At 59.3% G+C, this 13,596-nt stretch overlaps 1 protein-coding gene across 5 annotated transcripts; it reads left to right on the forward strand.

The window, feature by feature from the left end:
- Window positions 1-3,678: 3,678 nt before the first annotated feature.
- Window positions 3,679-13,570, forward strand: PRSS56 (serine protease 56). 5 transcript variants are annotated; one of them, XM_072796686.1, is made up of 13 exons: window positions 3,679-4,031; window positions 5,137-5,309; window positions 9,289-9,426; window positions 9,761-9,817; window positions 9,931-10,120; window positions 10,453-10,552; window positions 10,639-10,798; window positions 11,038-11,180; window positions 11,421-11,583; window positions 11,722-12,150; window positions 12,236-12,298; window positions 12,678-12,784; window positions 13,098-13,570. In XM_072796686.1, the coding sequence occupies exons 2-13, from the start codon at window positions 5,243-5,245 to the stop codon at window positions 13,380-13,382; spliced, it is 1,902 nt and encodes a 633-aa protein (XP_072652787.1). In that variant the 5' UTR covers window positions 3,679-4,031; window positions 5,137-5,242; the 3' UTR covers window positions 13,383-13,570. The 5 variants fall into 5 exon arrangements, with proteins under 5 accessions (XP_072652787.1, XP_072652789.1, XP_072652788.1 ...); XM_072796687.1 differs by lacking the exons at window positions 3,679-4,031; window positions 5,137-5,309 and adding an exon at window positions 8,268-8,660 and having other exon boundaries at window positions 11,722-11,898; window positions 11,986-12,150; XM_072796688.1 differs by lacking the exon at window positions 3,679-4,031 and having other exon boundaries at window positions 5,188-8,242.
- Window positions 13,571-13,596: the final 26 nt, after the last annotated feature.

The raw sequence follows: 13,596 nt of genomic DNA on the forward strand, positions 1-13,596 counted from the left end.
CACCTTGTCCCCTCTGGCCCCCCTTCCCGGGCACAGCCAGCTCTCCTGGAGGGGGAGGCACCCCCCCCCCCCACTTTTTCAAGAAGAGCCTTCCACCTTTGTGATAAACCCTGGACAAACCCAGGCCGGTGGGCATGGTCAGGAGACACCTGTGGACTTGGGAGGCGGGGCTGGGCTGGGGTCAAGGGCATGACCCTCCTCAGCAAGCAGGACCAGTTTGCATCTCTGCTCCTCTAGTGATGCGGTCTGGGGGCACATCACTGAATTTCTCTGAGCTTCAGTGGCCTTCCCTGTAAAATGGGTCTGGGAACACTTGCCTCAAACAATATAAAGGTATTTGTAATGCACTGAACCACAGGAAGTTGCCTATATTCAACCGACTTTTGACTTTAGCATTTAGTGGGTGAATTTGTGTTAAGGTTCCTCCTCCTGTCCCTACTTTTCTTTCATACTCTTCCTGTCTCCCATTTGTATAAATGCTACCTGCTGGTTTTAAAGAATTCAGGCGAGGCAGGGCAGCACAAAGAAAAAAAAAGTTAAAAGCAAAACAAAATAAGTCTCCCTATCAGAAGTAGCTGTAATTAATGAATAACCACCATTTCCAGAAATCTCTTGTCGTGTTGATGCGGATAAGACGTTTAGAGAGATAAACTGATAGGAGGCTTGCTATAAAGGGATCTGATTGAATATTTTAAATGTAATTTATTAAATCTGATTTTGGTTTATCTTAACAAAAGAAGATAAACAGAAGGAACACCGACGGGAACCACATGACTCCAGGAAATGTCTCTGTCAGAGAGACAGTGTTTTCTAAAACGATCATCTCGTGGTCGCAAAAAGATTTGGAAGCAAGAAGAATAAAAATTATTGATTAGGGAGGATCTATCATGTAGGAGGAGGAGCCATGTGAATATTACAGTGGAAACCGAGGGCGTTTCGTTAAATTAGCGAGTTTCAAAGAAATGCAACCACAGCGCGCGACTGGGAAAAGGGAAGGGAAGCCTCCGGAGAGAGACCCCAGGAAAGATAATACACACAGAAAGGGGGGGACGAGCAGAACCTCGAAATGGCCTGCGTTCTTTCCAGTCAGGAGCTTGAGCAGCGGTATGCAAAATTCTGCACCTTTTTGACTTCAAAGAATTTGGTCTTGACACTGTCTCCTTCTCTAAAGTTTTCCATCATGTTTAAAAGTTAAAAAAAAAAGAAGAAAAAAAAGGATATGATTTCTGACACATTGTAAATATGACATTTTTCAATAAAGCTGTTACACGGGTCTTTTTTGAATGTACCTGACCATTTTGATGGACAGAATGAGGAGTTCATCTGGTTCAGCCTGAGAGATGAGCTGCCCACCCCGCGAGTCGTAGAACAGGACTGCATGCTATAGAAACTCAGGTGGACTTGTGCTTTCGTGTATTTTCTGTTTCTGCTTTCCTGGAAGTTTTAGCAAAATTCCTTTGAACTGATTTTTCTCACTAAATGAAAAGAAATGAAGTTGAGGGTCTCTGATTAAAGCAGAAAAGCAGAGCCCGCCCCCCAACCAAGGATCCCAGCAGCTAAGGTAGGGGGGTGTCCCCACTGGAGAAGGTTGGACTGGCCTGGCCGGGGTTAGGGGGACTGGTGTGGATGACCCCCTCCCTCTCCCAAGCACTTCAGAAGAGGCTGACAGGAAAGTCTGGTGGGAAGGGATGGAGACTGGGAAGACTGTGGGATGGGAATGAGACGTTGATTCTGAAAATGGGTGGACTGGATGCAGCCCTGCTCTGTGGCTCCTGCCCAGAATATTGGGTGAAAAGTGAACCCTGAGGCCAGGGGTCTCACCAACTTCAGAGAGTCCTAGATGCAAGGCTCCAGGACTACCCTCCCCATTCTCAGAGACCCATTCAGCCTGCGGGGGGGCAGCCCCCCCAACACCCTTCTCCCCAGGCTTCTCCCTCTTAAAGTCAAGTTCAGCCCAGAGGGAGGAAGAAGGTCACAGCAGAAAGCAAAGCTGAAGAGCTGAAGCGGCCTGGCAATCCAAGAGGAAGGAGCCCCCTATGAAGACGCCCTCAGAGCAGCAGGCCACGCACAGCCTGGGGAGCCCCACCCACACTGCTGCCCTGCACCCTCGTCTCCCTTGTTCTCTGGGCTCCCCTGCTGCCGCTCTGGATCCGGCCCTTGCTGCTGCCCTCACCTCATCCTCGTAGGGAAATAACATCCTATCAATTCCCATGGGGTCGCCCAGCGCTGATCTAGAGCATGATGACAACCCCTGCCAGCCCTCTGCGGGACACCAACGGGTGGGTGTTCCTTAATTCTCCCTGCCAGGTGGCTGTTGGTATCCCATTTCACAGATTGAGAACCTGAGGTTGAGAGAGGGTGAAGTGTGCTCGTTTCCTGGGGCTGCCGTCACAGATCACCGCAGACTGGCTTAAAACAGCAGAAATGTGTTCTCTCACAGTTCTGGAGGCTAGACATCCAAAATCAAGGTGTTGGCAGGGTCACGCTCTCGCAAAGTCTGTGAGAAGATTGGTTCCATGCCTTTCTTTCTTTTTAAAGATTTTATTTATTTATTTATTTATTTATTTATTTATTTATTTATTTGAAAGAGAGCGAGCAAAAGCACCAGGTGGGAGGGGCAGGTAGGGAGCCTGACTCAGGGCTCAATCCCAGGACCCTGAGATCATGACCTGAGCCCAAGGCAGACGCATAACCACCAGGCGCCCCTCATGCCTTTCTCTTACTCCGGGTTTCCGGTGTCGAGTGTCACCAGCAGTCCTTAGCTGGAAGCTGCATGAGCCCAGTCTGTGCTCCCACTGTCACACCGCACTCTCTCCCCAGATGTCTCTTCTCTTCTGCGAGGTCGACATACTCCAATGTGACCTCAACTTGAATTGCATCTGCAACAACTCTTTTTCCAAATAAGATCACATTCTGAGCTACTGGGGATTAGGACATCAGCATGTCTTTTGGGGACACAATTCAACCCATAACAGGAAGTGATTCACCCAAGGTCACTCAGGCAAGCAATCAGAACCCCAGGCCTGAGCGCTGAATCATTGCCTGAGCTGCCTCCCGTCCTGAGAAGACCCTTATTCCTCAATATGCCTGGGATGCTGGTTTGTGGCCACTTTTGTGCTTCACAGGCCATTTTTGGTCCGTGGAGCTGGCATAGTTGTGGGTCCCACTACCCTGTCCAGAGGCACTGCCCCCAAAAGGCGGCCTGCTCAGTTGTTGGCTGAGTCTCCCTCCCGCGGCCCTGGCAGGGCCCAGGACATCAGTGTGGTTTGGGATGGAGGGAGGGGTGAGCACACCGTGGCAGGAGGGTCCTAAAGAGGGAGGAGGAGGAAGGTCCTCCCCAGAAGACAAGTGTACAGACCTAGTGCCAGAGTCTCTCCTTCCCATTTCCAGAGGCCCAGGATCCTCCCACCATCCTCAGAACACAAAAGAAGGCTCTGTGCCAGTGGGGAGGCTGCGGGGCTGGAGCCTCCTGACATGAACCTGCTGAAACTTTCCAGAAATATCAACAAAAAGGTCCAAGGTTCTTTCCCTCCCTCTTTTTGAAGTGGGAGATTGGGGCTGAGGCTTTGCCTGAACTTGCAGGAGGGGTCAGTGTGGGGGACCTGTGACCATGGGGAGTGGGGGTGGGGTGGAGAAACCAGGGGCTGTGGATGCCACTAAAAGTCCCTCCTGTCCCTTTGGGATCCCTCCTTCACCCCGGACAGTCACACTGCTCCTCCCACCCCCCAAAACAGAGCAGCAAAGAGGAAAGGACACAGGAAGGGCAGAAGAGGGAAGACCCCAGCTCTGCTGGTCCCCAAGATCACCGACCATGATCAGACACCCAGAAGATGTCACCTCTCACACCCACACTCCAGGGAGAAGAGCAGCACTGCACAGCCAGGACATGGGTGTGAGGAGGAAGGGGCAGCGGACCCGGCCCCAGCCCCTGCACGGGGCAGGGGAGCAGGAGACCCCAGGACTGCTCTGGACAGATTGAGGTTGACTTGCAAGAGGCAGAGACTTCAGCTCTGGAGCCGGAAGAGGGGCCGGTACTGATCCTTCATTTCCTCAGCTGTTTAGCAAATATAGGGTGTCAGGCTCCGTTCTGGGTAATGGGGACACCAACATACGAACACAAAGCCCTGCTCCCTGGCAGCACAGAGACAAGTAACCAAGCTCACAACGCAGATGGCTCTAACCAGATTATTGGGGAGTCTCGACTCCTGGGGAAATAGACTTGAAGTGATTTCATTTTCCAGGCTCTGCCTTGGCTGTGCTGGGCAGAGGCAGCTTTCCTACTGGAGATTCTGAGCCTTCTCCACCTGCCAGGTTAGAATCTTCTCTTTCAGGACGCCAGGGTGGCTCAGTCAGTTAAGCCTCTGCCTTCAGCTCAGGTCATGATCCCCAGGTCCTGGGATCAGGTCCCACATAGGGAGGGAGCTGAGCAGGGAGCCTGCTTCTCCCTCTCCCTCAGCCCCTCCCCCTGCTTGTGAGCTAGTTCTCTCGTGCTGTCAAACAAATAAATTTTTTTAAAAATCTCTTTCTGGGCATTGCCCAGTGAAACTCTGGTTTCTTAGTTTCTTGCTTGATGCAAAACTTTTGTCACCTCCCTGTGCTCAGGTGGAGCTTCAGAAGCTCTATGGGGGTGGGAGGCTGTGCGGGGGGGCTCCCCTCACCCTCAGTTCTGCACTGCTGTGTAGGGAGAGAGAAAGGGGCACCAGCTCCTGATGTGCGTGGGCCGGGGAGCCCCAAAACCACAGCACCTTTTCTTTTTTTTTTAAGATTTTATTTATTTATTTGAGACAGAGAGAGAAGCACAAATGGGGGGGCAGGACAGAGACAGAGGGAGAAGCAGATTCCCCACTGAGCAGGGAATCTGACATGGGGCTCGATCCCGGGACCCTAAAATCATGACCTGAGATGGTGACCTGAGCTGAAGGCAGATGCTTAACTGACTGAGCCCCCCGGGTGCCCCCACAACACCTTTTCTGTGAGCAGTACCACAGGGGTCTAAGTTGCCCGCCAATGGAGTCACTTGGGGCACTCCCCTGGGCACAGGGCCCCGTGCTCAGCAAAACCCCACATTTGGCTTAATGTGGTCTTGACATTCTTGATCATTGTTGAACAAGGGGCCCTGTTTTCATTTTGCACCAGGACCCATGCAAATTCCGGAGCCAGTTCTGCCTGCCGACAGGGATGTCACGGAAGTGTACTGCTGGCAGCACCGCGTCGCACCGCGCTTTGCACCTAATGCTGCAACATGGTCCCCAGAAGCCTGAAGCCACAGATTCATCCACACTCGGGGGTCAACTCTCCGGCCTGCGGGTGTAGGTGACATTACCTTCTGTAAATTCTGAGGGCCCGGGAACCTCAGGGTGGGGGTATCAGCCTCTCCTCACTCAGCAGCCCCCACCCCGCTGTTCCGCCGGGAGTCCCCCAGCAGCTCAGTGAGTCCTCTTGCTAAGCTGAACCCCAATGGGACGCTGAAATGCCAGCCTCTCCCTCCTGCCAGCTCCCCTGATTCCTGGGTAAGGGATTCCTTCATCCCTCTGGGGACCCTGTTCCTCCTTCCAGCTCTGCTCCAGAAATGAGGGAAGAGGCTCTCTCCCCCAGCCCCGTGACAGCCCCACGGCTCTCACCGACCCATGCCACCTCCCCAGCCTCAGACGTTTTTCCTCTGCATGTGGGCAAGGGCCTGTGGGGAGGATGTGGGTCTGAGGGGCCAGCAGTGAGCCCTGCAGTGGGAAGGAGGTCTGGGGGGATGGCCACTCAACCAGCCTGTGGATGCTGAGCCCCTCGGAACCGGCCAGACCCCACCAGACAGCCTGCCACAGAGAAGCGACTGCTCCGAAGAAGCTGCCAGAAGGGAGGAGGAGGAGTGGCGGGGTGGGCCGCCATTCCAGTGGGAGAGACCACTGAGGAGCAAGAGGACCAATCACTAATCATACACAAAATAGTTGCATGCAACATGGATTTAGGCCGGGTTCTCAAGAGGTGGCCTGAGGAAGTGGATGAAGCTGACGGCACTTGGGGTGCTGGGGTGCAGGTGCGGGAGCGGAGAGAGCCCAGGCTGGCCCTGGTCACAGGAAGTGGCAGAGGAAAGGGGGCCGGGATTGGGGAGGAATGACTCACAATCCATGCTGTGAGGCCCCTTGTTTTCTTTGGCAGCAGGAGGGTTCTCACCCTGAGGAGAGCTGGGGCAGGAGGGGCAGTAAGCAGACCAGCAGCTCTAGGTCTTTCTATTCCTCCCACGGCATGCCTTGAAGGCTCTGGCCTGGCCCGCCTGGCTTTGGAGGGATCCCAACGGCCTCACTTGGCCAAGGGACTGAGGTGCCCAACATGCAAGCAGTGTGCTCCTCCTTGAGGAATTCCCCAAGGCCTCTGGTTTGTGGGGCACACTCCAGGCTTAATCCCTCTAGTTTGGATGCCAGCCCCCCCCCCACCCATGGCCCGAAGCATCGGCCTGTCGCCCAGACGCTTGTGAGGCTCTCCACCCACCTTCTCTGCTTTCTGGGCCCCCTACCCCGCTGGCTCTTTCTTGGAACCACAGGTAATTCCCTTGGGAAGCTTTTTCAAACTTCTGTTTATACCTCAAGTACAGGCCGTATTAACACCCTCTCTGCCAAAAATTTGAGATCATGGATAAAAAAAAGATAAACCCTATCTAGATATACATCCTTTCTAGAGGGATATTCAGATGCAAATGGGTGACTTCCAGCTTTACAATATTCACTCACAATAACCCACAGTCAGACACCATCTCATGCACTCCTGAACCAGAGGTACTGTCTTCATGAGGTGCGGTGGCAACGAGGCAGGGGAAGGGAGGCATATACACTGGTGGGCTGCGTAATGTTGAGCTGGCTCTTGGGGCAGGCGCGGAAGGCAGGGGGGCTCTGATTTATAGCGCGTGCTGATTCCCGTGGTGTATGCTCCCACTGTGGCTGGTTTCAAGCTCCCCATGTGAAGTCACCCAGGGCAGACCTGGGAAGAGATGCCAATCTTCAGCTCTCAGGAGCCAGTATGATCTGACTCCCAGCACACCACCGGATGGGTGGCAACCTCCAATGGAGTTGGAAGAGTTCCACAAGCTTCTTTGTGGCCAGGGCCCAGAGAGGGAAGGGAGAACCAAAATGATGATGACATCTCGGTGATCACAGGGGAAGAGAGTCTCAGCGAGGACAAAGAGGTCGTGCACATTCTCTGCTGCCCAGTGGCATAGAAGGAAGAGGCCGGAGAAGCTGCTGGATCTGACTGACCCCACCCTGCTCCCCAAGTCTCACCCATCACCCCTGAGACCCAGGCTCTCTCTGCAGGTCTGGGGCTCTGTCTTATGAAGGGGGGCAGGCTCCCATCAGAGGCTTGACCATCTGCACAGAAGGAGCAAGGGCTGGAAAAGAAAGGACAATATGTTGGGGTGGGGGGAGAGGAATGTCCTGACAGGATCTGCTCTGGGAAGGCACCAGGCCTGCCAAAGCCACCCTGGGTCACCAACATGAATTGGGGTGCCAAGATCCTCGCTCTCTCTCTCTCTCTCTTTTTTTTTTGTCCCAGGACATTCTGTGGGGCAGAAGGGCACCTCCTCTCTGCCCCAGGTGGGAGCTCCCAGGAGAGCTGCTCATTTGGGGCCCTTCCCATGAAATTCCAGAAGATTCCCTCCTGCCAGATCAGGGTCATAGCAACTGAGAACAATGCTGGACAGGCCGAGCGAGCTCTGCATAGGGGCAGGGGGTCTGGGAGAGCGTCAGAAGCTGCTGGGGCCTGTCCGACCCAAACTGGGCCACTGGTGGGGCCTTTCATGTCCGCCTTCCTCTCGGGGCCTGCCTTTGCCTCTTCCCACCCCACTACCCCCAGTGCGGCAATTACGGCGCTAATTAGGGCGCTTTGATCATCTTTAGAAATGGCTACATGGGGGAGAGACGCTGCCAAGCAATTAGGGGCAGAGGGGCCGGGAGCTCGGGCACCTCCTCGGGGGGTGGGGCTGCCAAGGACCCTCAGACACCCCCTGCCCTCCTCCCTCCAGGAGTATCTGCCCCCAGCATAGCCATAAACTCCTCAGGGAGTAGAGGCAGATGGGAATCCCCCCCCCATCTGAGCCCTGGAGACAGGGCCAACCCCTACCCACTGGCCCCCCTCTGCCTGGCCCCCAGCCCAACCGTCAGCTCTTCTGGCCTGTCCAGGCCCCTTTGATGGAGCCGCAGAAACAAGGGCTCCTTTGACAGAAGGGGGGCCTCAGAGCCGGGACTATGAAACTTCAAAGGTGAGGGTCGAGCCCACTACCCCGATCCCTCCCCCAACCCTGGCCCCCCTCCCGAGTACCCCCCCAGTCTGTCCTCTATATAGCCCCCCAAGCCCCATTCCCCTGTGGGCTCCGGGGAGTTAAGGGCCAGGTGAGGGACCAACTGAGGAAGGTGGGTGATTTTGAAGGGCGGGAACAGTCAGATGATTTGAGGGACAAGAATCCAGTGCCCAGGGGCAGAAAGGCAGTGGGAGGCAGCCACCAAAGGATTAGCACCTGCAGGGTGGACCCCAAGGGGGAAAAGGGCCAGGGTCGCCCCGGCTCCCAGTCATCATGCTGCTTCCCGTGCTGCTGCTGCTGCTGCTGCTGCCCCTCCCAGACCCATGGTCTGCCTATGGGCACCCCCTGTATATGCGCCTACCCCCCAGCACCCTGCAAGGTGAGCCTGGGCTGGTCTGAGGGGGCGGCCGAGGTGGGAGGAACACAGAGGAAATGGGTCCAGGGCAGGGAGTGTGACCTGGCCAGCTCCCACTCGTTGGGCCCTTTGGTCCCTTCTGCCCACCCTGCCGGGAGAAGGGGCCAGGAACTGAGGCACAGGTGGGAGAGAAACGGGGAGGACAAGTGTGCGGAGAGAAGGGGACCTGGCAAGTACCACCAAAGGGTGTGCTTTGGGGAAGATTCCGGGTTCAGCAGGAGGAAGGGTTCAGGGTGGCATCTCCTTGGCTATCTGGGCCCAAAGGTGGGCGGCTTGACCACAATAATTTTGTCGAAAATCCTGAGTTTTGTGCTGTCTCGACCTTTGGGGTGCTGTTTTCCTTCAAGGTTTTTAAGGAAAGTCCCTTTTCAAAGATTCCAGCCCAGCTCAGCTGAATTACAGAGAGCTCTTGGGTTGAGAATCTGGGACCATCTGCTCTGAGTGCTGGGCCCTTGGGTCCCGGGGCTCCCTCTCCTCCCCATTCTGCCCTGGTGCTCCCGGGCCCCCACCTGCTTCTCCCAAGGCAGGCCTGGGGGCTGGAGCCTGAGACTCTTCCCCAACCACACATGACTTGTGCCCCGTGTCCCAGCAGCTCTGTCAGCCCAGGGCACGAAAGCATTGCAGGCTGCCCAGAGGAGCGCCCAGTGGGCAGTGAATCGAGTGGCAATGGAGATCCAGCACAGACTGCACGAGTGCAGAGGTTGTGCCAACCACACCATCCCATGCCCCGGTGAGCTCGCAGGGACTTCCGTGGCCGGATCGCCTGCCCACCCCATCCCTTCCCTTCACATTTGACTTGGGGACAGAAAGTAGGTGGGGCTGCCACCGGGCTGATGAAGGTCTCTCCGAGTGGGAAGGGCACTCCAGGCATAGGGCACAGCATTTGCAAAGGCAGGAGGGCAGGAAGAGTCTGGGCTCGTTAGCTGAATAGTGAGAAGTTTATGGCTGCTGACTAGACCCTGACTGCTCCGGGTGGAGTCACAGAGGGGAGCCCCAGGGCAGGGAGGTGGCCCGGCTCTGCCTGGGTGCAGGAAGGGTGGGAGGCTCAAAGGTCTATGTCTCAGCAGGACCCTGGCGTTCTAGGCCTCAGGCTCCCCTCCTCCAAGATCCAGCAGAGCCAGGTGAGGCTGAAAGGGCACGAGGGGGCAGGGCGGGGGCAGGGCGAACCCGTAGGGGCCTCGATGGTGAAGGCGGCCAGGACTTGTCCCTTGTGACGCCGATGCCACCTTTCCAGGGCCGTGCGGCGAGAGGCGCCCGAGCACTGTCAACGTGACCCGTGCCCACGGCCGCATTGTGGGGGGTAGCGCTGCGCCCCCCGGGGCCTGGCCCTGGCTGGTGCGGCTGCACCTCGGGGGGCAGCCTCTGTGCGGCGGCGTCCTGGTGGCGGCGTCCTGGGTGCTCACCGCGGCGCACTGCTTCGCGGGGTACGTGCCCCCCCCCCCCCGCGGCCAGCCCACGTCCCCGCGCGCCCTCCGACTCTTCCGGGGTCGCCGGGCGGACGCCCCGCGCGAGGGCTGGTCTCTGCTGCCTCCTGGCGGCGGCCACCGCCCTCCCCGGCTCCCGGCTCGAGGCGCCCAGCCGGGGCGCGGAAAGGGGGCTGGGGCTCGTGGGGGCCGCCTGGGGACCGCCGCCCCTCCCCGGCCCCCTCCCTGGCCCGCGAGCCACGGCGGAGGAAGAGCCCGGCAGGCGGGAGGTGCCGGTGGGCGGAGGGCAGGGGCACCCCGGTCCTGCGCATCACCCGCCGCTCGCCCCGCAGCGCCCCGAACGAGCTTCTGTGGACGGTGACGCTGGCCGAGGGCCCCCGGGGGGAGCAAGCGGAGGAGGTGCCGGTGAACCGCATCTTGCCCCACCCCAAGGTGAGACGGGAGACCCCAGGCTCTGAGGTGGGAACAGCGCCCCTACCCCACGCTTCGCTGACATTGCGCCGCCACCCACTCCGCAGTTCGACCCGCGGACCTTCCACAACGACCTGGCCCTGGTGCAGCTGTGGACGCCGGTGAGCCGGGCGGGGGCGGTGCGCCCCGTGTGCCTGCCCCAGGGTCCCCGGGAGCCCCCAGCCGGCACGGCTTGCGCCATCGCGGGCTGGGGGGCCCTCTTCGAAGGTATGGGGCAGGCCCGGGCCTGGGTGAGCGTGAGTGGGAAGAATTGGGGGGGGGTGGCGGGGGTGATGGAGTTCAGGAAAGCGGGGTGTAGGGAATCCCACCCACCTCCAACTGCCTTCGCAAAATGCTTCCTGATCTTGCAAAGGGGGAGGAATCGAGGAGGGGGAGGGGGAGGGAGGGACCCTGGAAGTTAGGCCCCTGCCCTGTGGGCCTGAGCCCCCTCCACCGCTTCCCTGTAGACGGGCCTGAGGCCGAGGCGGTGAGGGAGGCGCGAGTGCCCCTGCTCAGCGCTGACACCTGCAAAAGGGCGCTGGGGCCCGAGCTGCACCCCAGCAGCATGCTCTGTGCCGGCTACCTGGCCGGGGGCATCGACTCATGCCAGGTATGAGCCCTGACTGGTCGCAGGATGCTGGGTGGGCTGCCCCCAGGGACAGGACAGCTTCTTTCCTTCCACAGTCAGGCTGTCACTCAACTTGTCTGAGCTTCTGTGTCCCCATTGCTAAAATGGGTACAAAAGTAATAACTCCAGAGAGCCCGGAGCTGCCTTACCCTGCCAAGGGTCAGGGGCATATGAGAGGGGCAGGTCAATGTAGTACCTCCCCTTTGGCTCGGGTCCCCGCAGGGTGACTCCGGAGGCCCCCTGACCTGTTCTGAGCCTGGCCCCCAGCCCAGGGAGGTCCTGTACGGAGTCACCTCCTGGGGGGACGGATGCGGAGAGCCAGGGAAGCCCGGGGTCTACACTCGTGTGGCCGTGTTCAGAGACTGGCTCCAGGAGCAGATGAGCGGTGAGCACCCCGTTCCCATTCACCTCTCCCGGGAGTATCTTCATCCCCGCCGCCGGGAAAGCTGGTCTCCCTGCGGGGGAGGCTGCGGGGGCTACGGCCCAAAGCCGGGACTGAGTTGACCGCCCCCCCCCCCCGCAGCACCCCCCTCCAGCCGGGAGCCCAGCTGCAGGGAGCTGCTGGCCTGGGACCCGCCGGGGGAGCCGCTGGCCGACGCCGCCGCGCCCTGCGCCTTCTACGCGCGCCTGTGCCCCGGGCCCGCGGCCGCCTGTGCGCGGCTGGCGCAGCAGCAGTGCCTGCAGCGCCGGAGGCGATGCGGTCAGTCCGGTCCCCAGGGCTGGGCCGGGGGGACGGGGAGGGCCTGGCCCGCGCCTGACCGTCGCTCGGACCTTGTCCCGCCCGCAGAGCTGCGCTCGCTGGCGCACACCCTGCTGGGCCTGCTGCGGGGCGCTCAGGAGCTGCTCGGCCCGAGCCCGGGGATGCGGCGCCTGGCCCCCTTCCTGGCGCGCCCCGCCCTGGCGCTCCTGGAGCCTCCCAGGCACCCCGCCCGCGAGCAGCGGCTGCACCCAGGTACCCCGCCGTCACATTCCGGCCCCCGCGCCCCGCCCCGCCAGCTGCGCGGCGCAGGCCACCCCCTAACCCTGCGTCTCCCCAGGATCGCGGGCTGCCGGCGCTCGGTTCCCGAAGCGGAGGCCGGAGCAGCGCGAGGAAGCGAACGGTGAGGACGCCCCCTGCCGGCCTTTGCGGGGCGGGGTGTGGTGGGGGGAGGCCGACCAAGGGCTGGCGAGGCCCTGCCTGGGGGGATTCTTGGGGCCACCAGGCCCGCTGGCTCTCCCCACCTGACCCCCCGCCCCCGCCACGCAGTAGGCAGGGTGACTCTTTGGGGGGACTTGTGGCTCTGGGCCCCCCTCAGTGTCCACAGAGGCCATCTGCTTTGGGTTGCCACTTAACCTCTCTGATCCTCAGTTTCCCATCTGTCACATGAGGAGAAATCTGCCCACTGGGAGGCCATCTCGAGGTCCTGGTGGGCATCCCACGCCCAGATCCTTGCTGGTATCCGTTTTTGGCTATTCCCAGGGCCTCTCTCCTTCCCGCAGGCTGCCCTGGGCTGGAAGGCCTGCGACAGAAGTTGACCACCCTTCAGGGCACCCATGCCTGGATCCTACAGGTTCCATCAGAGCACTTGGCCATGGACTTTCAGGAGGTAGGTTCCCATATTCACTCACAGTGGCCTCCGGAGGCTGACCTGGGTCAGCCCTGATGGGTAGGGGACAGAACGGGCACCCTCCACAGCAGGAGGCAGGACCTCCAGCCACTTGGGGTGTCTTGGAGGCAAGGGGTGGGGAGAGCAGTTGTATGTAAGAGGAGGTGCTGGCTGGATAGGAAGGTCTGGGAGGGGGTGTGAGTGGAAGGGCATGTGTGGGGGATATCCAAGTGAGCAGGAAGTGTGCAGGCTTTGGGAGTAGGGGGCCCAAGAGCAGGGTTGTGGGACCCTGAGCTCCCTCCTCCTTCTGCAGGTCCTGGCCGATCTGGGCTCCAAGACACTGACTGGCCTCTTCCGAGCATGGGTACGGGCAGGCTTGGGGGGCCAGCATGTGGTCTTTGGTGGCCTGGTAGGCCTGGAGCCAGCCACGATGGCCCGCAGCCTCCCCCGGTTGCTGGTACAAGCCTTGCAGGCCTTCCGCTTGGCCGCCCTGGCGGAGGCAGAGGGATCCCAGATGGGAGCAAGGCAGAGACAGGGGCTGGGGACCAAGGGGCATCACTCACTCAGTCCTCAGATTTCTCCAGCCAGGGGGCCATGAGCCACGTCTGGGCCCCCAACCCCTGGTGGGGACCTACCACTCTGGGAGGCTCCTGTGATGACAAAGTGTCACGGCCACAGTGGGCTGGGTGTGTGGGGTGGGGGACCAGGGCCCATGTGTCTTCCCGGATGTGCCATCAGAAAATCACAGCTGCTTTAATAAACATTATTTATGATCTACAGCAATAACTCTGGAGCTTTCTTGGGATGAGAAC

This window comes from Canis lupus, chromosome 24, assembly GCF_048164855.1.
Source record: "Canis lupus baileyi chromosome 24, mCanLup2.hap1, whole genome shotgun sequence".
Taxonomy (NCBI): domain Eukaryota; kingdom Metazoa; phylum Chordata; class Mammalia; order Carnivora; family Canidae; genus Canis; species Canis lupus.

Excerpts from the sequence above, each read along its gene's own strand:
- PRSS56 (XM_072796683.1), top strand. The coding sequence starts at position 8,555 with ATGCTGCTTCCCGTGCTGCTGCTGCTGCTGCTGCTGCCCCTCCCAGAC. Across the intron at positions 8,661-9,288 it reads ACCCCCCAGCACCCTGCAAG|CTCTGTCAGCCCAGGGCACG; the intron begins GTGAGCCTGGGC and ends GTGTCCCAGCAG. Across the intron at positions 12,785-13,097 it reads TGGCCATGGACTTTCAGGAG|GTCCTGGCCGATCTGGGCTC; the intron begins GTAGGTTCCCAT and ends CTCCTTCTGCAG.